The sequence below is a fragment of the Squalius cephalus genome (genome assembly GCF_949319135.1).
Source record: "Squalius cephalus genome assembly, chromosome: 25".
Lineage (NCBI taxonomy): Eukaryota > Metazoa > Chordata > Actinopteri > Cypriniformes > Leuciscidae > Squalius > Squalius cephalus.
In genome coordinates, this window is record NC_137146.1 from 14,983,366 (window position 1) to 15,007,748 (window position 24,383).

A 24,383-nucleotide genomic window follows, 5' to 3' on the forward strand; every position below is an offset into this window, starting at 1 on the left:
TGCATGTGTATTTCAAATGCCATAGGAGCTATACGCTATTTGTCAAATTTTTTATCGTTCACGTTTTTTTAATGTTTTGTCTCTTATGCTTGTCTTGTCTCTTTTCAGCATAATTACTCCAGTCTTCAGTGTCACATGATCCTTCAGAAATCATAATCTAGAATTCTGATTTGCTGCTCGAGGAACATTTCTTATTATTATCAATGTAGAAAACAGTTGTCTGCTAAATAATTCTGAAGAAACTCTGATCAAAAGAACAGCATTTATTAAAAATAGAAATAATTTGTAATATTGGCTTTCCTGTCACTTTTGATCAATTTAATGAGCCCTTACTGAATTAAAAAAAAAAAAAAAGTCATATCAACCCCAAACTTTTAAACGGAAGTTCAAAAATTTCTCTCAAACAAACAAAATGTTACATTTAATTAGGGATAATCATGCTTTATTCGGCCCGGTAAAATGACGATCGTGGTAAACCCCAGAACTGAATTTTAAAACTATTTTAAAATAATTTCGCAACCAAGTTAGTGCCAACTCATCTTTGTATTCTGGATGTATTTTTTTCCCCTGCGAGAACACTTTGATCAGTTTTGACATTGCCATCTTTCCACTACAATATTTTCAGCGTGAGAGGAGAGAAAACACATGGGAAAAGACACTTTCTGCTGCCAAGCTAATGGTGAGTAAAGCAGCTCATTCATATTTCAAATGCGTGTTTGTGTTTTAAGTCTTACTTTTGTTGTTTTGTTTTCTAACTGCTGATCTGTCTGTTGCCTTTGGCTATATTCATTCTCTTAGACACAAGCTAGACACAGTTTAAATAAAAAAATCCCTGTATATCCCAATGGGCTCTTCTAACACTTACTAGCCTTAAAGTTTTGCAGCACCTTCTCCAGTTTCAAGGTATAAATGGAATAACTCAAAGAATAAACGATTATCCCTGATATGTGAAAATCAATACTTGCGCATCTTGAAATATAGAATATATGAAGTCATTTTGGATACAATCCAGCAGCACTACAACAAATACTTTTCTCATAGTTGGAGACAATGCTTACCTGACTCACAGGCAAATGTCTTTGACGTCTCATCACAGAAAATAATTGCCACTGCGTGTTTCTTGGTCTCTCGTGGCATTCGCGTAATGTTCTTAATGTTGTGGAGCTCAGTAATCTGCGGAAGAAAAAGACAAAACTCATTACCAAAATTAACAAACTCAGGAGGAGGAGGAAACGAAGAAAGGAGGATGACATTGAGGTAATGTAGTCACTGTTATCTGAAAATGAAATGATTTGAAATTACTGCTGTGCCTGGATTTATGGAGCAATGGAGATGAGAGTTAATGCTTGCCCTCTCTATTGTCACACTAATGACAAACACCAAAGAGCAGTTGGACATTGGAAATTTAAAATAAATCTTAATGTTCATAATATTTCTATACGTTCAAGTATGTTTTAGACAGGGTTACATCAACCTTGGTTCATCGTGAAAACGTGCCGCGGTTTCTTGTACAATACTAGGTTGTGACCTCAAAAAACTTACTTTAGTGCATGATTTGTACATTTATACATTTTGACATTGCACTTGTAATGCAGAGTGCTAGGATTGGAGTCCCTTGAAACAAGATTTACCATAAAAGAGCTCAATGACTTTTAGAAGCAGCAAAAATGGCATGGTTGCATCAGCAAATGTTTAGTTTACAGTAGCGTTTAGTGTAGGTGGTGTGTAGGGCTTGACATTAACTTTTTTTAGTGGTTTTCCAAAGTTACTAGCCACTCAGCATTTTCACTGGCCACAATTAGGACATCAATACCATGGGGAACAACTGCCATATATATATATATATATATATACAGTGAGGAAAATAAGTATTTGAACACCCTGCTATTTTGCAAGTTCTCCCACTTAGAAATGGGGGGTCTGAAATTGTCATCGTAGGTGCATGTCCACTGTCAGAGACATAATCTAAAAAAAAAAAATACAGAAATCACAATGTATGATTTTTTAACTATTTATTTGTATGATACAGCTGCAAATAAGTATTTGAACACCTTAGAAAATCAATGTTAATATTTGGTACAGTAGCCTTTGTTTGCAATTACAGAGGTCAAACTTTTCCTGTAGTTTTTCACCAGGTTTGCACACACTGCAGGAGGGATTTTGGCCCACTCCTCCACACAGATCTTCTCTAGATCAGTCAGGTTTCTGGGCTGTCGCTGAGAAACACGGAGTTTGAGCTCCCTCCAAAGATTCTCTATTGGGTTTAGGTCTGGAGACTGGCTAGGCCACACCAGAACCTTGATATGCTTCTTACAGAGCCACTCCTTGGTTATCCTGGCTGTGTGCTTCGGGTCATTGTCATGTTGGAAGACCCAGCCTCGACCCATCTTTAATGCTCTAACTGAGGGAAGGAGGTTGTTCCCCAAAAATCTCGCAATACATGGCCCCGGTCATCCTCTCCTTAATACAGTGCAGTCGCCCTGTCCCATGTGCAGAAAAACACCCCCAAAGCATGATGCTACCACCCCCATGCTTCACAGTAGGGATGGTGTTCTTGGGATGGTACACATCATTCTTCTTCCTCCAAACACGTTTAGTGGAATTATGACCAAAAAGTTCTATTTTGGTCTCATCTGACCACATGACTTTCTCCCATGACTCCTCTGGTCATTGGCAAACTTAAGACAGGCCTTGACATGTGCTGGTTTAAGCAGGGGAACCTTCCGTGCCATGCATGATTTCAAACCATGAAGTCTTAGTGTATTACCAACAGTAACCTTGGAAACGGTGGTCCCAGCTCTTTTCAGGTCATTGACCAGCTCCTCCCGTGTAGTTCTGGGCTGATTTCTCACCTTTCTTAGGATCATTGAGACCCCACGAGGTGAGATCTTGCATGGAGCCCCAGTCCGAGGGAGATTGACAGTCATGTGTAGCTTCTTCCATTTTCTAATGGTTGCTCCAACAGTGGACCTTTTTTCACCAAGCTGCTTGGCAATTTCCCCGTAGCCCTTTCCAGCCTTGTGGAGGTGTACAATTTTGTCTCTAGTGTCTTTGGACAGCTCTTTGGTCTTGGCCATGTTAGTAGTTGGATTCTTACTGATTGTATGGGGTGGACAGGTGTCTTTATGCAGCTAACGACCTCAAACAGGTGCATTTAATTTAGGATAATAAATGGAGTGGAGGTGGACATTTTAACCCTCTGGGGACCAAAAACGCGCCGGCGCGTTTTGCTCGTTTTTTTTTTTAGCAATGAAAAATAAACACAAAATGCTCTGTTAATTTTGATCTTTAATTTTCGTGTTATACATCAATCGATCCTGTTCAGTTTCTATTTTTTTTCTGTATACTCACAATAAAAATAAAGTGTTTTGCTTTTTGACAAATAAAGAAACTTTAACATGATGCGATTTCTGCCTTCTCTCTGTCAGTAAACTCCCATTTGAAACGCGTTCGAAAATGATCTATAACTCCGCGAAAATTCAGTCAAACAGGCAAACAGACCCACGGGCATAAAGCTTGAGATCGCATCTGTTAAATGAAGTCATTTATATAAAAAACAAATATTATCAGCTTCTGTAATCTGTATAAAAAGAGAGCGATTCCAGTCGAGCTCATTACGAGCTCATTGACTTTAATTCGTTCACGCCTACTTACGGAGCGCGCTATTCACAAGATAATGTGCTAAGCCATCTATGCAAAACAGGTAAACGCCCCCAAGCAAATGCATTAAACGCTTCAAGTTTCATCATTTCGTCACCTGCGCGTTGGGAAGATGACACGGTACACCGGTGCGGAAGCCCTTCAGTTCGTCCTGGATACTAGCGACGAAGAGTCCAGATTTTCATCAGAAGAGGAGCGCGACTACTCTGATGACGACCGTTTGTATTTTGAAGAGCGACTTGATCCAGCCGTGGATAGAATTTCGGATGAGTAAGTATTTATTCTTACTTGCATTAGTTGACAAGCTATTCAAAACATGAGCTTACATATTATACTGGGTGGACTTGCCATCCAGAGTACTGACATTTTATATCTACCTATATTCAACACGATCTAATGAAAGTGCATATCTATACCATGAATTTAATATCTCGTACCATTTCAATGTTAAAAATGTTTTTTTTTTGTTTGTTTTTTTGTGTACATATGGTACACCCCTTGGTTAGGAAATTTGTATTTGTATGTGTAGCCTAAATTATATGTTTAGATCATTATGTATGAAAGATAGAATTTAGAAATTATTTTAGAAAGTAGGCCTAGTAGGTGTTTAGATTATATTTTGACTATATAAATGCTGCCTCATTATCATTAACGATGCATGCTCGCAAATATCAGTTGTAAATGTGTGTAAATGTGCTGAAATGTGTAAATATACCCAGTTAATGAAGTGCACAAATGTGTTAGGCTAATGTTTGCGGTGTGCCTCTCCGGTAATGGCCCATTGACACGCATATAGGCTTATTGCACGCGTCTAAAATTATTTACATCAGTAATTCATTATAGACTAATGCTACTATAGTTATATTTATGTTAGGGCTGGGCGATATGGACCAAAAGTCATATCCCGATATATTTAGGCTGAATATCGATATACGATATATATCCCGATATTTTTTCCGCAAAGTGAGAGCAAATGTTCAGTCAAAGTCAAAGCCAAATATGACATGTCACAAGTAGTTTTATTGAAACTGGCTATTTCAGTGAACAGTTGCAAAATCAAATGAATAAATTATAAACAGGTTTCTTCACCTTAGGGCTGCACGATTATGACAAGTACTGTCCCCCTTTACTTAACATAAATTGTAAGAATATGACTAGTAAAGACTAGTAGGCTACTAATAAATAAACAGTAGGCCTATGCTAAAGCTATTAAATAGCAGTCCCAAACTAGTTTTTGTTAATACAATGTGGTATGAGCCACTACAGTCATTTAAAAATCTAAAAAATAACACAAAGAAAAATAAAGTGGCATTTTGGGGTTAAGAACGACAGTTACCATGGTGAATACACAATATTAACAATAACTGTTAATGAAACATGGAAACTGCTCCTGGTGAATAGAATGAAAATCATACCTGCATTACTTTTATTTCGTGTAATTTACAACGTAACGGCGTTGCATGCTCGTAGTTTCTTTTGCACTTTATATAGCCTACAGTGAAGCGATACACAGCGCGCGCTGCCGCATTTGCGCGTGCAATTGAAGAGTGTGCGGTGCGCTCCGAGCACAGTATAACGGCTGACAGGACAAGAAAGTCCGTGTTTCTGAGGTGAAAAACTTTATTTCAGCGTACACTTATGTCACTGCCTGGTAGTTCCTATTGTGCTGGGTTTTCTGAAGTAGTCATCGCCTCTCATAACATAACATGCTCTAAACACGCACGCAGAGTGGAAGGAGGGGCGGACTATTTGAAAATTTGAACTATATCGATATATGCGATATGGTCTAATTCCATATCGCATTTCAAAATATATCGATATATTTTTTATATCGATATATCGCCCAGCCTTAATTTATGTAATAATATTCTTCAACTTTTTTAAAAGGAATGTAGCTTCATCACTACCTCCGCCTGCAACTCGGAGTGCGCTTAGCAACACAGTCAGAAATCAGAAAGAGTAAGTATATATTTACCCACTATTTTACAGGTGTTAGTTCAATTTTGTTTATACTTCGTGTTAATAATATGAGCCTGTATGACTTTATTATTTATTTTTGGAGATTGGTTGATGTTACATATGTTTTGTAACTTTTTTTAAAAGGAATGTAGCTTGTTCACTCTCGCCTTCCACTGCAACGAGGACACGCAGCAACAAAAATCAAAAAGAGTAAGTACATATTTACCTACTATTTTACAGATGTTAGTTACATTTTGTTTATATACTTAGTGATGATACAAATGTAGCCTATATGTGCCTGTGTGGCTTTGCAACAAATGTGTTGTTATGCATGCACAATATAACAATTATTGATTGGTAATGTTAATATAAAAGGTCACATATATGTAATATATGGTCACATTTGATTTGCTTAGAGCCCGCATCAACGGGGCATAAGCATTTACTGTGAGATACCTGCCTTTACTTTTGTTTTTACAAAATTACAATAAAACAGATTGAAAAACAAAACATTTGAATCTCCTCATTCTTTGTTCAGGCTGCCTAACTGATGGCCCATTAACACTTGGGGGAGCGTCTATGTCACACCCCTGGTCTGAATCTCATTAATATTGATGACCCATTACCACTCCCACGCATAAACCTCTTCTGACAAAAAAACTGTTTTACAATGTTTAAATCAATGTAGTGTTTCATGTGAACAATCAGGCAGGATGATTTTCACATAATTTTGAAGCTAGAACTCAAAGGGACAACATCAATTAGTCAAAAGTCTTGTGGACACATATTTATTATGTGTTTTGTGTTCTTAAATCAGCAACTTTCATTTTATTTTTTTCCAATAACCACGCATAAACATTCTCTTAAAAATACAAACATCTACATGCACGTTGCTCGCATATTATGGTAGCCCTGTTTGTGCTATATAGAGTGAATTTACACCTTTGCCATTAACATGTTTATAAATAACTGAAAAAAGCACAAATATCAAGGCATGTCAGAACATCTCAAGGACCCCAAAAACAGCTTGGTCCCCAGAGGGTTAAAGGCAGACTAACAGGTCTTTGAGGGTCAGAATTCTAGCTGATAGACAGGTGTTCAAATACTTATTTGCAGCTGTATCATACAAATAAATAGTTAAAAAATCATATATTGTGATTTCTGAATTTTTTTTTTTTAGATTATGTCTCTCACAGTGGACATGCACCTACGATGACAATTTCAGACCCCTCCATGATTTCCAAGTGGGAGAACTTGCAAAATTGCAGGGTGTTCAAATACTTATTTTCCTCACTGTATATATATATATATATATATATATATATATATATATATATATATATATATATATATATATATATATATATATATATATATATATATAACACATACATATATATATATATATTATAATATAATTTGTATATTTAATATAATATAATTATAATTTCATAATTTGGCAGAATGTATATTAGGCTGCTGTCACTTTAAAGGAATAGTTCACTTTAAATTGAAAATTCTGTCATCATATACTCACCCTCATGTTGTTTCAAACCTGTATGAATTTCTTTCTTCTGCTGAACAGAAAGGAAGATATTTAGAAGAATATCAGTAACCAGGCAGTTTCTGGGTCCCATGGAAGTCAATGGGACCCAGAAACTGCCTGGTTACTGACATTCTTCTAAATATCTTCCTTTCTGTTCAGCAGAAGAAAGAAATTCATACAGGTTTGAAACAACATGAGGGTGAGTATATGATGACAGAATTTTCATTTCATTTTAAACTATCCCTTTAAGTCCTGACGCACAGATATACATAAGCATTTTCTTTCTCAACATATGTTCACTTAAAACATAACTGACTGTTTACGTGAATACTCGCCAAGATCGGTTTTTGACATTATTTTGTGTCTATTTGACTGTTTAAGTGCAATAAGCAGTAAAAAAAGAACTCAATTTAGTACTTAGAGGTGACTTTATGTGTGAGCACAAATCTGCAGGAATGAGTAAAATGATATGCACTCCCACGCCGAAATTCAAGCCCTGTAACACCAACAATATTCATCCAGAGCAAATGAAACGAGTGAGTGAAGGGAGGCAGGTTTGTGTTTCAACTCGTTGTCGGAGAGATGAAAGAGCGAGAAAGTGTAGCTGGTATCATGTATCTATTCTGCGGAAAATGAGTATTGGTAGCGATCCAGATATGTATCGATAAGTATCGAAAAATGTATATTTTTGACAACTCTACATTGCACTTAGTTTATTATTTCAGATGCCTTTTTAAAAGACTACAATTGAAAAATGTAGCCTATTATATATAAAATTCAACCTGCCAAAGTGGCTAGTAGTGACTGCATTACACGCCACTGCTGACGGGTGTTAATGTCAAGCCCTGGTGGAATGTTATTTTAGAGATAGAGCATCAACCTTTTAACGCCACTCACTAAACATTTCATTTCCAAACTGACACGTTACGTACAACAACCTACCCGCTTTTAGTGCCGCTGACTGGACATTTGACTTTGAAAGTGTTGCAAAACATGCAAGACGCAATGTAATATAATTTTGCAAAAATGTAACCACAGACACTTTCTTTCTCAATTAGGGTTGCACAGACACATATTTCTTCATCCAATGCTTTATTATACTTAAAGAGATCGGAAAATGGCCTCAAGATGACTTAAAATTAGATGACTTCCTGTCTCAAGATGCTTCATTTTAATTCACCCACCAGCCTAATCTTAAAAGTGTGATTTCTAAAGTATCTATTATAGTAGTTTTTTATATCTTACAACTAGATGGGCATTTTTATAATGAATATACTTTTTTAGTCAAGCTAAGCTCTAAAATAATCTATGAGGTAGAAATTGTGTAAGTAAAAATATTTGTAAAAATCCATATCCTTATCACGAAAAACTGTGAAAATCATGGGACCTTTGAATAATTGTTTTGGATGGGAGCCACTGATCTAGAAAACAAAAAAACAAAAACATAAGAAATGTTCTTGCAAATCAGTTTCATCCAGTACACTAAATAAGGAAGATAATGGGATAATTAGCGATATGACTAAGCTGTCACCATACTGCAATTAGAAAGAATGAATGCTGATATTGTTTTGTGATTGCTTGCGCTTTAATAAATTAAGCTAGCAGGGATGTGAATTTGAATACGATTTTTCATCCATGATTTAAAATATTTTCACATCCATGACAAACACTATTACCTCAGAGAAAAGCAGCCTCCTTACTGACAGTACAAAATAAGCACAGTCTATATTTAAAATGCTCTTCAGGGACATTTCACTTCATCTTCTAGTATCACACTCCTCAAAAAAAAAGAAAACACCTTACACGAAGTTTACCAACACTTCTTCCGAGCTCTGTTAAAATAGTTAAAATGTAGTCAAGACAGCAGACGCTACACCTCACCTCTCAGCATTGCCGGTGGTATTTCTTGGTTTGAGAGTATGTGCTTTGCCTGTGGCAACAGGTAAGGTGTTTGAATCTGAATGTGTTTGTGTTTGTGTTGTGCTTGAGTGTGGGTTCAAGGTATTTCATTCTGATGAAAGGTTTGCTTAAGCCAAGGCTTTGAAAGAACTTCTCCAGCTTGAGAGCATCACAGTGAATGCATGATGCGAAAATAAGAAATGTTACTTTGCCAACTTGCTGAAATAAGTTGAAGTACTGAAATAAAAATAATTTACAGCTAAATAGAGCTATAAAAAATTAATAATAAAAATGGCAAAAAGCACAAAATTATTAAAAATGGATATGGTGCATAAATAATACTAAAATAACACTGTTAAATAAAGTATTGCTATTAATCAAGTTTTTCATGTTTTCTTATTGATATTAGAAGTGAGTATTAACCAGAAGATGAATTTCTCACCTAGACGCCACACATTTTGTCAGAAACAAAGTGAAAAGTGTTATGCACTAGCTGCAGATATTCATGATGTCCATTATTTTTTAAATACAGAATATTGCGTTGCATTCGATTTATTAATCTCTTAATTTTCAAATGATTGTAAACACCCAGTTTTTTCACCAGATAAATAGTGTTGAACAACAGCTTATCAAACAGCACAAATCTGGAACAGTGTTCAACAGCAACACTTGATCACAATATCTCAAAAACTGAACATGAAATTGGATCCAAATAAGAGTTATAAACAATAACAACTGTTTATTTCCTTTGAAAAAAAGTTGGTTTATTGAGGTCACTACCTTACAAGTGATTTCATGCTATTAAATTATTTAACATGAAAACAAAATTTAACATTTCCTTTAAAATTGCTGGCAGTCTAATGTTAAGTAGGGATGCACCGATTTATTGGCCGATATATCCAAATCAAAAATTTTATATCATTTTTATGAGCCTAATTACAAAAACAAAAGTCTCACCATTAAAAGCCAAGCACACAATTATAATGTACTAATTATAATTTTATGTAGCCTACATGACAGACTTGCTCTGCACGTTGCACTTAACTGCGCATCTGAAGATTCTCAGCTCGATTATGACAAAAAATCATAATTGTTGATTATTCCCGTGAAACTGTAATTGCGATTATTAATTACGATTGTCACAATTTACATTGAATAATGTTTTGAATAGCTTTATACCAGTGGTTCTCATCTCGTTTGGCCATGGGACCCACATTTCCCCAAGGTCATCAAGCAGTGACCCACTTTAATAACTACAATTTGGAATAATATAGGCTTATTATAATAAATTTGTTTACACAAAAATTGTTGACACACACACAAGTACTGTCCCCCTTTTCTTAACATACACATAAATTGTAAGAATATGACTAATACTGATAAATAAACAGCAGGCCTGAGGTTAAGCTATTAAATAGCAGTCTCAAACTAGTTTTTATTAATACAATGTTGGTATGAGCCACCACAGTCATTTAAAAATATACAAAATAACCCAAAGTGAAAGGTTATGGAAAAAACAGTTATGAATACACAATACTAACAAGAACTGTTAATGGAACACGGAAACTGCTCCTGATGAATAGAATGAACATCCTACCTGCATGCAAATTTGCAAACCATTCTCATGACGTACCAGTAACGTGATTTATTGGCATTTTACTTTTATTTTGTGACTTACTGATTTACAGCGTAACGACATTGCTTGCTCGTACTTTCTTTTGCGCTTTATATATAGCGAAGCGATATACAGCGCGCTGCCGCATTTGCGCATGCAAGTGAAGAGTAATCGTAATTGCGATTACGTAATCGTAATCGTAGAAATTCGATTAATAGTGCAGCCCTAAAAGAAACAATCCATTATTTATTGGCTTTGATATATTGGCCAAATTTTCTTATCGGGCCAATAACGATAACATTAAAAATGAACATATATGGTGGCTGATATATTGTGCATCCCTAATGTTAAGATCAGATGTATCTATTATTATTATTATTCAAAAATAAATATACCTATCAATTGATTAAAAATGTTTTACAAACATAATACACTAATCCAATTGAGCACATAGGCTACTACATCAACGAGTTCAAACCGGAATATCATGAACATCAAATATGAACTAAATGGGACTTAAAGTATGTCAAGTATACATCAGGTATAATAGAAAATTAGCTTAACCATTGTATCTTTAAATCTAAACTTCAATAACAAAAAAAATCTGAACTAGTGCAGAGACATCAGAGTTACACCTACACCAGATCTGCCTGTTACAGCGTCTTCATCACACATACTGAAAAGCCGGGCTGTTGCTTTGTACCACATTCACTCATCTCCCTCATGTCTAATGTGTAATCTTATTAGCAGGCTTGTTAGAGCTGATAAAGGCACGTTCCCACAATGCAGCGACATCAAACCGCGGTGTCACGGCCCTAATCTACGACCGCATCTGTGCTCATTATTCTAGAATGTTCTGCATGTTCGCCGCATAAGATCATCAGCCATCGCCCTGATAATGAGCCCTAATTGGAATATTTTCAAAAGGGCTTGAGGACAGGAAAGGGATGTAATGCTCGAAATTATTCACTTTAAAAGAGGGTCTGGTTCCTGGGCGGAAACCTGGTGCAATTGCAAAATGCCCTTTATGGATTTTAATATGGCTATACGTTATAAAACTAATTCTGATACTGCAATTAGGGAAAAAATTCTGATAATTAGAAAAAAAACTAAATCTCAAATTCTCTGATGGGAATTTAGGTAGACTACAAAAATGGTCTAAAACTATCAGGCATGATCAAATAACTAATGATCAAATAACGAATCAAATAATCCTTAAAAAAAATAATCAACAATTTCTCTTGAAAAGCATATTAGCATATCAGAATGATTTCTGAAGGATCATGTGACACTGAAGACTGGAGTAATGATGCTGAAAATTCAGCTTTACATCACAGAAATAAATAACATTTTAAAATATATTCAATTAGAAAACAGTTATTTTAAACAGTAATAATATTTAACAATATTAATGCTTTTACGGTATTTTTTGATAAAATAATAAATATATTTGCATTGTCATCTAAATAATATTGTAAGTGATGTCCAGACTAGGAAAAGTGACTTTCACCCTTTATCACCCTTAAAATCTTTTATAAACCCTTTTTTATTTTGAAAGCATATTGCATAGTTAAGCTCGGAGTCAAGGGTTTTATTTGTGATAATGGAATGATGCCAAATTGTGCGGAAATAATATTTGACCAGGCTGCCATGCAAAGAAATAATGAACACATGCAAAAACATCCATGTACTTCCCTCATATTTAAAAAATATACTATCATTTCTTAACATTTTGATGGTTTGATCAAACTTGTAGGGTCATTAAGAGCAAATATGGATGGATGGATGGATGGATGGATGGATGGATGGATGGATGGATGGATGGATGGATGGATGGATGGATGGATGGATGGATGGATGGATGGATGGATGGATGGATGGATGGATGGATGGATGGATGGATGGATGGATGGATGGATGGATGGATGGATGGATGGATGGATGGATGGATGGAAACACTCTGACCAACACTCCACAGAGAACACATCATATTATCAACTGACACAACACAAATAAACAGAGAACAGACATGTGCTTACGTTTACACCTTTAACCTGAGCTACTGTCAGCTCCAAAAGTATCACACAGCGATCGCTCCGGAATGCCTATGACCCCTGCTAACTAAATAATTAGACTCAGAGATTCTTTCCCGGCATGAACCCTTGAGCCAGAGCCCTTCACTGTCAGAGGAGCTTCTCAAAAGGGACGCTGTGCAAATAAATGATGCAGGTAATGAATAGAGCTATCCTTGAGACTGAAATGAACTGAGGGTGCATGTTAAACAGAATGGACCCAATGTGGCTCTTAATTTAGTGATTTGTAAACGTGATCAAAATGAAGTTTTCAATCAAGATGAAACATGGAAGTCACATTTACCTTGTGAAAGCTTCTGAAGTAAGCAGCTTTTTCATCTGGATATTTCTCTAATCGCCGTGGTCCTTTACTGGACGCCTTCTTGAATACAAGCCAGCATCTTCTGAAGATCTGTTACAGAAAGATGCATTTGTATTTACTGCAATGTACAAAATAACAATTCATAATTCGAATTCGAATTAAATAAAAAATCTGCATTACGTAATAAGCCGAATTACAAGAACAATACTATGTGTGCCATTTATTATTGTATTATTTAAATACATGTGTGCTGTCTATATTTATTATATTATACAAATTTCTTTCAAATAAGTACATAACATTTGGTAACACTTTAGTATGCTTTAGTGTCCTTGTTACTAGTTAGTTCAAGTTTATGTACTTACTATGGTAATAACAGTAAATTATTCATAATTACCTAACACTAATCCGAGTAGTGTTGTTAATTATTATAACTCAGAACTTGAATGTATAATTACACCGTAACAAGGACACCTTACAATAAAGCGTAACCAAAAATTCTACAAAAATAATGACAGGCAGTTTATTAATGACAGCATCTACCCGCTCGCAATGCATACAATATAGAAAACATTTCCATAAAATGATTTTTTCAGACAAATAAATCACTCTGGCCATACTTTCTGATGTTACACAATGTACCGCTGAGCCATAAAAACCATGAAAGAGCCTCTAGATATCAATTTCAGCACTCGTTTCAGTGGCCATTCGTCCGAGTTTGCCCCTGCATACTATTTAAAGAAATAAAGGACTCAAATTCTCTCCGAAACATTCCTCCAAGCAACGTCTGAGACTTTCACAGATTAAACACTCGCATTCCCCTGACAGTGTTTCAAGGTCAACAGAAAAGAGAGAGTGTGAGAGAATGTGCACAATCTCTATTAAAAAAAGAATCCACAAACACACACACATACTTATTTCAATCCGTTTCCCCTGACACCTGTGTTTATTATCTCATACTGCCCAAAAACAGGCACAGTTCTCTCCACAAAAGGCATGGGCAAAATCATAGCTTTGCCTAATCAATAACCCAGCAGTACCATAATTAACAAATGAGGTTTGAATGGCCTTTTCTCAGCGGGACCCTCCACATCTGTTTAATATCTCTGATTTATTCACATAATAAAACATGCTCTCTTCAAATGTAGTTGAACATTTTACAATGGATATTTACTGAGGCTTAAGAGTCCACCTGGATCAGCGCCAAAGTTCACTCTAAAAAATGCTGGGCTGTTTCAATCATGTTTGAACCCAACAGTTGGTTTACATTTTTTAAATGAAATTCTTTAACCAAACGGTTGGGTTTGTCCATATTTGACCCAAACATGGGTTGAAAATTGAATTGAGTGTTTATTTTCTTAATATAATACTTTAATGGTATCCCGAAGTCTAGCTTTCAAAAAGAAATTCTGCTCACCTACACTCTAAAAAAGGCTGGGTTAAAAACAACCCAACTGGCAACCCAGCACTGGGTAAATAATGGACAGAACACAAGCTGGGTTAAAGTAGGTTGCACACTTTAACACACCTTCTGCTCATATTGACTAAAATCTGGGCTAATTTTACCCAATAAATGGTTATTATTTCCATTCCCTTGCAGCAAACGTTATTTATATATTTACTTAATTTATATAAATGATTTATATTACATATATAATTGGACATTAAACAGTTTAAATCAAATAATTGTATTTGATGGTAAGTTCATTCACAACAAAATACCTTTAGGAAGTGACAGGAGCAAATGGAACACATTTTAGACTGTACATTCTGTTTCGGGCCGAACATAGAAGTGCAACCCGATTATACTTAAAAACATAAGACCCAGCATATTTTTTTTGCTCAACTTTTGAGGTTAGGAGGATAATTTTACGGAAGGGATACTCCATATCCTGCTTCAGGCAGCCAATATTCATTTGTTGATGTATGTGAAATCCTGTCGGGATTCATATCCATGGGCGAGATTAATTTGTTTACTCCAATGATGTAGTGCATGGAAAAAGAACAATGCTTAATTTGGCACTCAACATAATTGATCTGGGTGTATTCCTGTACAACGCCTGCTGCTTCTGATACCTGCTATGTGTGTCGAGCCAAAAGGTTACATGCAAAATAGCTCCATTTCATCCACATTGTTGCAAATGAGAAAATCAGAAATAATGAAACTGTGCACGCATGCCATCTGTTATCAAATGTGGTTATAGGAATTTGAGATTTACAAACTCAGTACGTTCTCTGCTATTTGCTGAATTTTTGGGATGCGACTTATGATAGACGGGGTGCTGCTTATTCATATTAACATGCATGCACCCTCTGACACTTCACTAATATTCATTTACATTTATGTTTTGCAACAGCATAAGCTATCTATAATCTCAATCTTTTTATTGATTTTAGTCTAGGAATTCAATTCTAAGAAGAGCCAGCAAGAAGAAACCGGCATCAACCATTCATTTCGAATGAATTGTTTCGACATTATGACATTCAGCTGCCTCTTGACCTTCTAGAAGCAAACTTTCAGATTCTTCTCACACCAACACTTTGCTTTTATGACAGACTTTTAGCTGAGTCCTAGAAAGCAGCCAAGTAGATGCACCATGACCTATATATTATATATTTATATAATAAATAGTTGCATTATATAAGTAAATTATATATTATATAACTATTTATTTATATAATAGGTAAAAATGGTGGTAAATTAAACTTAAAGGTAGGGTGTGCAATTTTCGAAGAGGCTAGCAACAGCGAGCTAGCTTTGAAAGCACAAGATCCCACCCTCCCTTGAGAGCGTCTCCAAAGCCACGCCTCCTTCAAAACACATTACGCGTACAGCAGAGAGCAAACAAGCATCACGAGAGACGGCATTAAACTACCTCAGGTCTAAAAAAAAATAACGTTACAATAATAATGATCAAAAAACAACAAAGATCAGTGAGCTGTACCACCTGACTGCAGCAGATTCCTTGCGCCATTGATAGTGTTGCCATTGAAGCATATAAATTCGAGTCACGAACCGCTCTGAGTATAAAGTCAGGGGTTTCCATGTCTTCCAAATTACAGTAGTTATGGCGTGAAATGAATGCAGCATAAGCTCATTGTTTTGGTTCTGTTGGAACTGTAAAAGGTGGCTGTTTCAGTTGCAGTGCTTGCACTGACGTCTGTCTAACTTTGTTTTGTCACATTACAAGTAGTTCCGAAATCAAACCAAACTTGTCAGTAAGTCTGGCGCCATTATCTCTTTAAGTTTATCCAAACATGATTCAGTAAAACTGACTGATGTTTTGTTTTTTTTCCTAAAAAGCTGCTGATTTTCTGCAACAATCTAAATAGGTGCCCACTGATTTTTTTTAAAGGTTGACACGGGTAAGTAAATGCAACTTGAGTGTGTAATAGCTTTATATAAATGCTAATTCTGACCATGGCATTTATATTTTTTCACAGTATTATCCCCAAATAAACACACTACTCTTAGCCAATTTTCACTTTAATGCAACCATGGCCAAAGTCATCAACCCTAACTATGACTGACATAAATGAATTTGCAATCAGCCACCCTCTCCATCACTTAGTGCAGCTCAATGGACGGTAGGAGTTACAGGCAGACAGTATCTCTCCGAGCTCTCTGATTGCACACAGAAATTTCAAAGGCTGATTAATGAACAAGTCTTCTGTCTCTGAATTGGATTGTTTAATTATGAATCAGGACACTGTGTACCCTCCAAACCGTCAAAATTATATGTACACACACAAGGGCTCTTCAGTGGAAACACAGCAAGGTAAATTTAGCCACTTCATTAAGAACCAACCGTAAAAAGGTGTATAGAAAAAATTCTGCAAAGTTTGATTAGAATTGATGCATGCAATATAAGATTCAATAGAGCAATTAATTCACTGTAGATCCTTGTACACGATTCTCCAATGAAAACCACCGCTTAAATTACTAGAAGGTTGAAATAAGCCAAAATGGTAATTGTTACGACTATTCTACATTCTTTACACTGTAAAATGTATATATTGTATTGTGATTTAAGTTATTGTCAATGTACTTCTACCTATTACATTTTTAATATTGTTGAAAAGTGGTTATTCTTTATTAAAATATGTAAAATGTATATATACAAATAAATGTAAAATGTTTACTACAGTTAAGGACGGCCTACACACGAGACACCACAAACATTACAATTAAAAAAAATCATAGATTTAACAGATTTGTTCCTATAGTGTGTGGAGTGCCGTGATGTGACCAAGACAACACACCACACACTAACAGATTCCATTCACAAACAACCTGAGTCCTGACTGTGAACACGGGGAAATCTCTCATGGTCAAATGTGACTACAGAGTAAACAAACATGGCAGACGACGGGTAAAAAGAAATGGAGATAATAGTGTTTGGACTGCTTTTAACGGAATATTTACAGATTTTTTTTTAGGTTTTAATGAAATCGTGAAGACGACGTTAACTTAGACTTTACATGTTACAGATTGAGCTGGAGGTACAGTCAAACGAAAATGTATTCAGACACCTTCAACATTTCTCACATTATCACAGATTATTCACTATAGTTTAGAAAATGGTAATAAAAAAATGTCAAGAACTCAGAGTTATCAAATCAGTTGATATTTCACTGGTTTTTGCCATCCTTCTGTTAGACCGTGTCACAAATGAATAAGGTTGAATAGCTGTTAAATTTATGTACACAATAAGATAATATCAATTTAGGTCAACCATTTACCAAGCAATGCTAATTTTGTTCAGTCTGTGGTGTTAAAAGGTCGCATTAGCAATTAAAGAAAAAACACTTAAAGTGTAACTTTAGCGGCTCTTTTTGTTAAACTACCCGAGTCAAACTTTCGTCTAAAAGCATAATTAGAATGGAAACGCCACTTTTAAGATTGACCGTATTTTCGTATTTTACTTTTTGAATGGGAGTGCATGGGGCATCAAAATCGCTATTTTTAAAACACTAAGAAGGCTCTACACAACATGAAACTTTGCTCGAAGTATCACCAGGGGCTCGACACATGGACTTGAGCATTGACTACATTGTTCATGTACAGAAAGTTTACTAAAAAGAAAGGTTTTATACTACTCAATTTATCAGTTAGTGTTTCCGGTGGCTGGAATTTTGTCAGTCAAAAGTAGTCGATCTCCGAATGCAACGTAATGAACTGACTCCATATGAGGAAATGTCATGAACTTGTAATTTCAATGAAAAGCATGATAACTTAGATTAAAAATTATCTGTGGATTTATATGGAAACAAGCTTTAGGAGCTTTCCATCTTTACTCTCCTCCCTGTTACGTTGCATTCGGAGATTAACTATTTTTGACTGACAAAATGCCGGCGGACACAAACACAGTGAGTTGTTCAAAATCTTTCTTTTTAGTAAACTGTGTGTACACAAACAATGTTCTCAATGCTCGAGCCCCTGGTGATAATTCGAGCAAAGCTTCATGTTGTGTCGAGCCTTCTTAGTGTTTTAAAAATAGCGATTTTGATGCTATCATAGAAGTGCCCCAAGCACTCCCATTCAAAAGGCATTTTGACCTAAAACGAAAATACGGTCAATCTTAAAAGTGGAGTTTCCATTCTAATTATGCTTTTAAACGAAAGTTTGACTCGGGTAGATTAACAAAAAGAGCCTAGGTTCAATTTTGGCGAGAGTTACGCTTTAAGCAAAACATGTTCAGGTCAAAGTGTCTGAATAATTTTTGGTAACAAATTTTTATAAATTTGTTAGACTGCATGAATCATTTTTGTGTATAATATGTCACAGTTTACTTTATTTTGCTATCCTCACATAAATTAACTATAGTGTCCTGCACCCACTAGTAAAAAATATAAAAAATTATATCAGGTATAACATTTTTGGTTTGACTAAGTCTTCTGTCAGCTTGCTTTCTGTTTGGGTATTGTTTCGTTCCACGTGACACTCTACGGAGTGTGTGCTTGTCTGTCCAAGGGGATCCCCCCCACACTACAGGATTTCTGATTGTAAATATTCAACATGTTGGGCCCAAAATCTGCCCGATTATCTTGTAGTGCGTGCCCAGCTTAAGTTATGGTCATCAAACAGCATTCACAATTTTCACTTTTTCAGTGACTTTACATTGCAAGTTTTAGACAGACTGTTTTATTAACTCTTTCTGTAGGTTATATTGTTATTCCATAGGTGGTGAAAAGTGGCTTAAAATGAGTGAATCATTTAATCATTCATTCAATAGATTTGTTCAAAGCCACAGATTCATCCAGAAACAAAACAAGTGACTGTCTTAATGAGCGAGTCATTGAATCTATATCTATCTATCTATCTATCTATCTATCTATTAGGGGTGCACGATTCAGAAAATTTCACGATTCGATTCGATACCGATTTTTAGTCTCAAGATTCGATTCAAAATCGATTTTCGATTCAAAAACGATTCTCGATTCAAAAAACGATTCACAGTATGTAAATGTAGTTGACTTTTTCCTGTGTGATTGCAGTAGACATACAATTTAAAAGAAAAGAAATAACAAATTAAATGAAGTTTGATATTACTTTGTCTTCATAAAAACTTTTGCAACTAAACAGTGCAAAGTACCAAGCTTTGGCCAGCTTTCAAATTCATTTAATTCAAGTTTAAATTAAAACTTAAATATTTTTTTTTTTTTTTTTACATTTAGCTTTAAAGCGCTGTAGTCAGATCAAACAAACAATACTGCTAAATGTAGTTTAAGGAGTAGGCTATTGACGGCAAAATAGGCTACAGAATATTTCGTTCTGTATTGACAGGTGCAATTTTTGAAAATCGATAAAAAAATACAATAAGCCTATATCTGCATTTATGTCAAAACCTAGACTTTCAAACATCAAAATGTAATTTATTAATATGAATATTCGTGTCAAAATGACATATAAACATTCTATTTTGCCTGGAAACGCTTCCAACACGCTTGCGTGTCGCGAGAAAAATAGGCGTCGGTTCTATTTCATGCACGCGTTTTCCACACGACTCGGGCCACACCTGAGACGCGCGTGTCACGCAGGCTGTGTGCAAGCTCTAACCTGTTAATGGGAGCCGAAATAAAAACAGACACGCCACACAGCCAGCCTTCCTTCTGCTCCGCTTCTGCTGCACTTCTTCTTTTGGCTATGACAAGAGTGTGCAGGCGTAGTGCAAGTGTGAATTCGATGCTGCGCCATCTATGGGAATGGCAAGCTAAACTCATTTCAGGACAATACCAAAAAATATATATTTCAAATAAAAAAAAATAAAAAAAAACAAGAATCGATTTTTGGAATTCTATGAATCGATTTTGAATCGGTAAAGTTTGAATCGCGATTCATATGTGAATCGATTTTTTTGCCCACCCCTACTATCTATCTATCTATCTATCTATCTATCTATCTATCTATCTATCTATCTATCTATCTATCTATATCTATATATCTATATATATATATATATATATATATATCTATATATCTATATATATCTATATATATATATATATATATATATATATATATATATATGAAACTATGAACTGAATCAAGAGTTCACCTAAAGGCAGAGAATTCAGATATGATCCAAAGCAAATGAATGCTACCATAACCCTTTAAGCATGCAGGAATGTCTGTTCATGACATTGGCTTATCAAAAGACAATGCAGCTCAGTCAGCGAGATGGCTGACCTTTTCATGTGCCAGCAAGATGATGTGAGCCACCTTGGAGGCTCCGCTGTCTGACGTTTCACCTCTCTAATAAAATCTGTGTCTGCTGTGATCCACAAACCACCCGCTGCTAGCGGAGAAAGTTATATGATTACTTATAAGACACAGCAATCATACTCACTCTGCACCCAGAGTGGGCAAAAGACAGAGAATCAACACTTCCGTAACTTGCTTTCTCTGTAAGCCCAGATAAATCTGAACAGACTGAATACACTGATTAAATACACTGCACACTACTGTGTCACTTGTAAACAAATGATAATCAGTTTTCAATGCAAACATTTGTAGAAAACTCCCTTAGGATGTCATCAGATGTATCTAGATGAAGAAAAATGATTTACAGTAATAGTAGGTCCACAGAAAGTGACAGAAGTGGGGCTCTAAGAAAACAACATGTGAAACACATCTTTTTATACTTGGTACACTACCGTTGAGGGCTTTTTGTACATGCTACACTACTGTTTAAAAGTTTGGGGTTGCTAAAATATTTTAAATGTTTTTTTTTTTCTAAGTCTTTCTATATTCACCAAGGCTGTATTTATTGATGAAATACAGTAAAAACAGTACTACTGTGAAATATTACAATTCAAAATAGCTTTTTTCTAAAAAAATTTTTTTTTTTAATGTGATGAATTCTTATAATGACTAAGCTGAATTTTCAGCAGCCATTACTCCAGTCTTCAGTGTCACATGATCCTTCAGAAGTCAGTCTAATATGCAGATTTGGTCCTGAAGAAACATTTCTTATTATTATCATCAGTGTTGAAAGCATTTGTGCTGCTTAATAATTTATGGGAATCGTGCTTTAAGGATTCTTTGATGAATTGAAAGTTATTTATTTTAAAAATGAATGTTTGGTAACATTATAAATGTCTTTACTGTCACTGTTGGTAAATGCAATGTGTCCTTGCTGAATAAACATACTACTTTCTTTAAAAATAAAACAATCCCAAACTTTTAAACAGTAGTGTACATTGTATACGTTTTGTTCATTTCAATGGGTTTCGTGCTAAACCAATTACTTTCTATAATGCCCACATACAGCCAAACAGACACTCCCACTTTTTTAATAATGACAAAGATCTCAATCCCATCTGCAGAAGTACATAAACCACAGACGTTATGCTAATATGATAATAACGGTGAATGTAAACTGTAAACTGTATATGAATCCAGTGCAATTACAGGTCATCTGCAAAGACACACAAATACACATTAAAGCTACAAGAGAATTGCTAAATACATACACAAAAAGCAATTTCTGCTGATTTTGAGAAGCCGTAAAGAATGAAGCTGCAAGAATGATGAATACTGATGTTGTTTGGGAATATCCTGCCACTGTGAGTACCATTTGCCATACAAACAAAAAAAGGGCTGTTTGACATGATTGCCAAGCTGTTTTGGGACAGAGCTGTAGAGGATGCTGTGATTAGATTTGTTATCTGGACAAGCGGTTGCTAAGGCCATCATTACTGCAATCACATCCAGACTTCTGTTTGCATCCTGATCAAGCTTTTATTTAACTCTTACACTCAGATTGGTAGCATATGAGATATCAGGGCTTTACATTAATACTTGTCTGGGACAAGCCCCGTATTGCTTATATATTATGAAGTATTCATTCATTCATTCATTCATATATATATATGGGCTAAGTAAATGATGACAGAATTTTCACTCTTGGGTGAACTAGCTCTTTATACTGTAGCTGTTAGGCAGGTAAACCATCAGTTTTACTTTGCCTATAAAACAAGTACGTATAAAAGTTTAATGTTGGGCCCTGGGTTAGATTTCACTCCCACTGGCTGCAATTCCAACTTTAGGTTGATGCATCGCAGGTGTAGACATTTAATTTATTAATTTGCTCAGTGACTAGGGCTGCGTCCAAAATCTTTAAATTGCTGCCTTCGCAGGATGCATTGCAAGGTAGGAAGGCATCAAGGCACATTTGAATCCAATGTTAGCTTTACTTCCTGTCTCCTGACTGAGATACCTTCATCTGATCGATTTTGAAGGCAGCACAGATGTATTCTTCTCTGCCTTTTATATCCCACAATCTTGTGCATTTCACTCACAATCATGTGACAGTTAAGCTAAAAAGGAAAGATGGCGTCTGAAAGTAGCGGTTGGTGTTCAGTTTGTGTGTAAATGTACATTTTTAAACAACGTTTTCCACATTTAAATGTCATTTCTAGCAAGAAATTACTATTACTGGTAATTAAATATTAGCTTAGTTTTCACCAAAGCTCTCTCTTCTTTGCTATAGATCATTAAACCATTACGCTGCGTTCGAAATCTGTCCGAAATCAGTTTTGTGAGCGCAAACGCCCCCTGCAAAGTCACACTGCCTGATAGGGCGGAAAGGCAACAAAGTCAGCTTCCTAAGTTTTTGGACGCAGCCAACAACTGCTCCGGAAAGTGAAACTTCTTCCTGGTTAATCATAGATTACACTATCTGGGGCATTCCGAAAGTGAAACACACCGTTGCCCCAGTAGCAAGTAATCACAGTATAGCGCCGGCTCATTTCCCATGCACGGACGCTCTTTAATAAAATATCCATGGGCTTCCACCCAAGTCCAGAAATGTAATACGGAGTTAATGACATACAGCAAAGTGACACACAAACCAGTGGCATGTGGTTGCCTTGTGAAATGAGGAGGCAAAGTATCTTCTCTGGGCTAAATCTCCTTTTTTAGTCCAATGTAAATTCCAGGTTAAAGCCTTGGAAAACCGTTAACAAGCAAATATAATATACTAAAAGTCCATAATAAACTAGAAGTCTAACCAACCAAACATTTAAGCATTCTGTTGTCAATTTTTGCCTTCCTTACCTCCTAGAAGAAAGCACCGCTGGCACACACTCACACAGAGCCACACACTTTCAAATATCAAAGAGATGCACGCACACACAACCCAACAAGGTCAAGCTGTGTCAGCATAGGGCTAATCCAAAGCCAAGCCTTTCAAAGATCTGCATGGATGATAACACTGCCAGCAAGAACCAATGTCCAGCATAGCACAGGAGGGACAGAGAGATACATTCTTGGCTTATAGCATTAGCATAACAGTGTATTAACTTATTTCACTAGCACAAATTCGGTCCAACAGAGCACCCATGCCTCTTTCCCCGTTACTGCAGCCAACAGATCTGAAAGCTGCAGGAGGAAATAGAATTCAGGTGACATTCAGCAGGTGCTGATGACTCACAAACATTTGGGTTATCGGAGCCGCCACATCCCTGTTTCGTATCAGGAACAGAAAGTTCGGTAACACAGTTCAGATGTTCTCTCTATAGACTAATTATACTGTTGATATCAACATCAAGTTATTATTTCTTTAACGTCAGTCGCATAATTTAAATCCTGAATAATTAACACTTCTTATTTTGTGCATGCGTTCTAACACTTGAGGCATCATTTCATTCAGGTGCAAGGAGAAAGAGGAGGGGAGAGAGAAACTCCACATGGAGCATGTAGGTCACTCTAACCTTTTGTGAAGAACATTAGTTAAAATGTCAGGTTTGAGGCAGGTCTAACTGCCTGCCTCAGCTCTGCACATATACTAGTACATTACCAAAATA

At 35.9% G+C, this 24,383-nt stretch overlaps 1 protein-coding gene across 2 annotated transcripts in view; it reads right to left on the minus strand.

Annotated features, from left to right (window-relative positions):
- Positions 1–24,383, minus strand: part of dok6 (docking protein 6) — a 91,867-nt gene that overhangs the window by 45,869 nt on the left and 21,615 nt on the right. The window contains exons 2-3 of one of the 2 annotated variants that reach the window (XM_079862616.1): positions 13,056–13,163; positions 1,059–1,173 (exon numbers count right to left, since the gene is read on the minus strand). In XM_079862616.1, coding sequence (XP_079718742.1) covers positions 1,059–1,173; positions 13,056–13,163 — 223 coding nt within the window. The remainder of the gene's footprint in view (positions 1–1,058; positions 1,174–13,055; positions 13,164–24,383) is intronic. The other variant, XM_079862617.1, reaches the window with a different exon arrangement.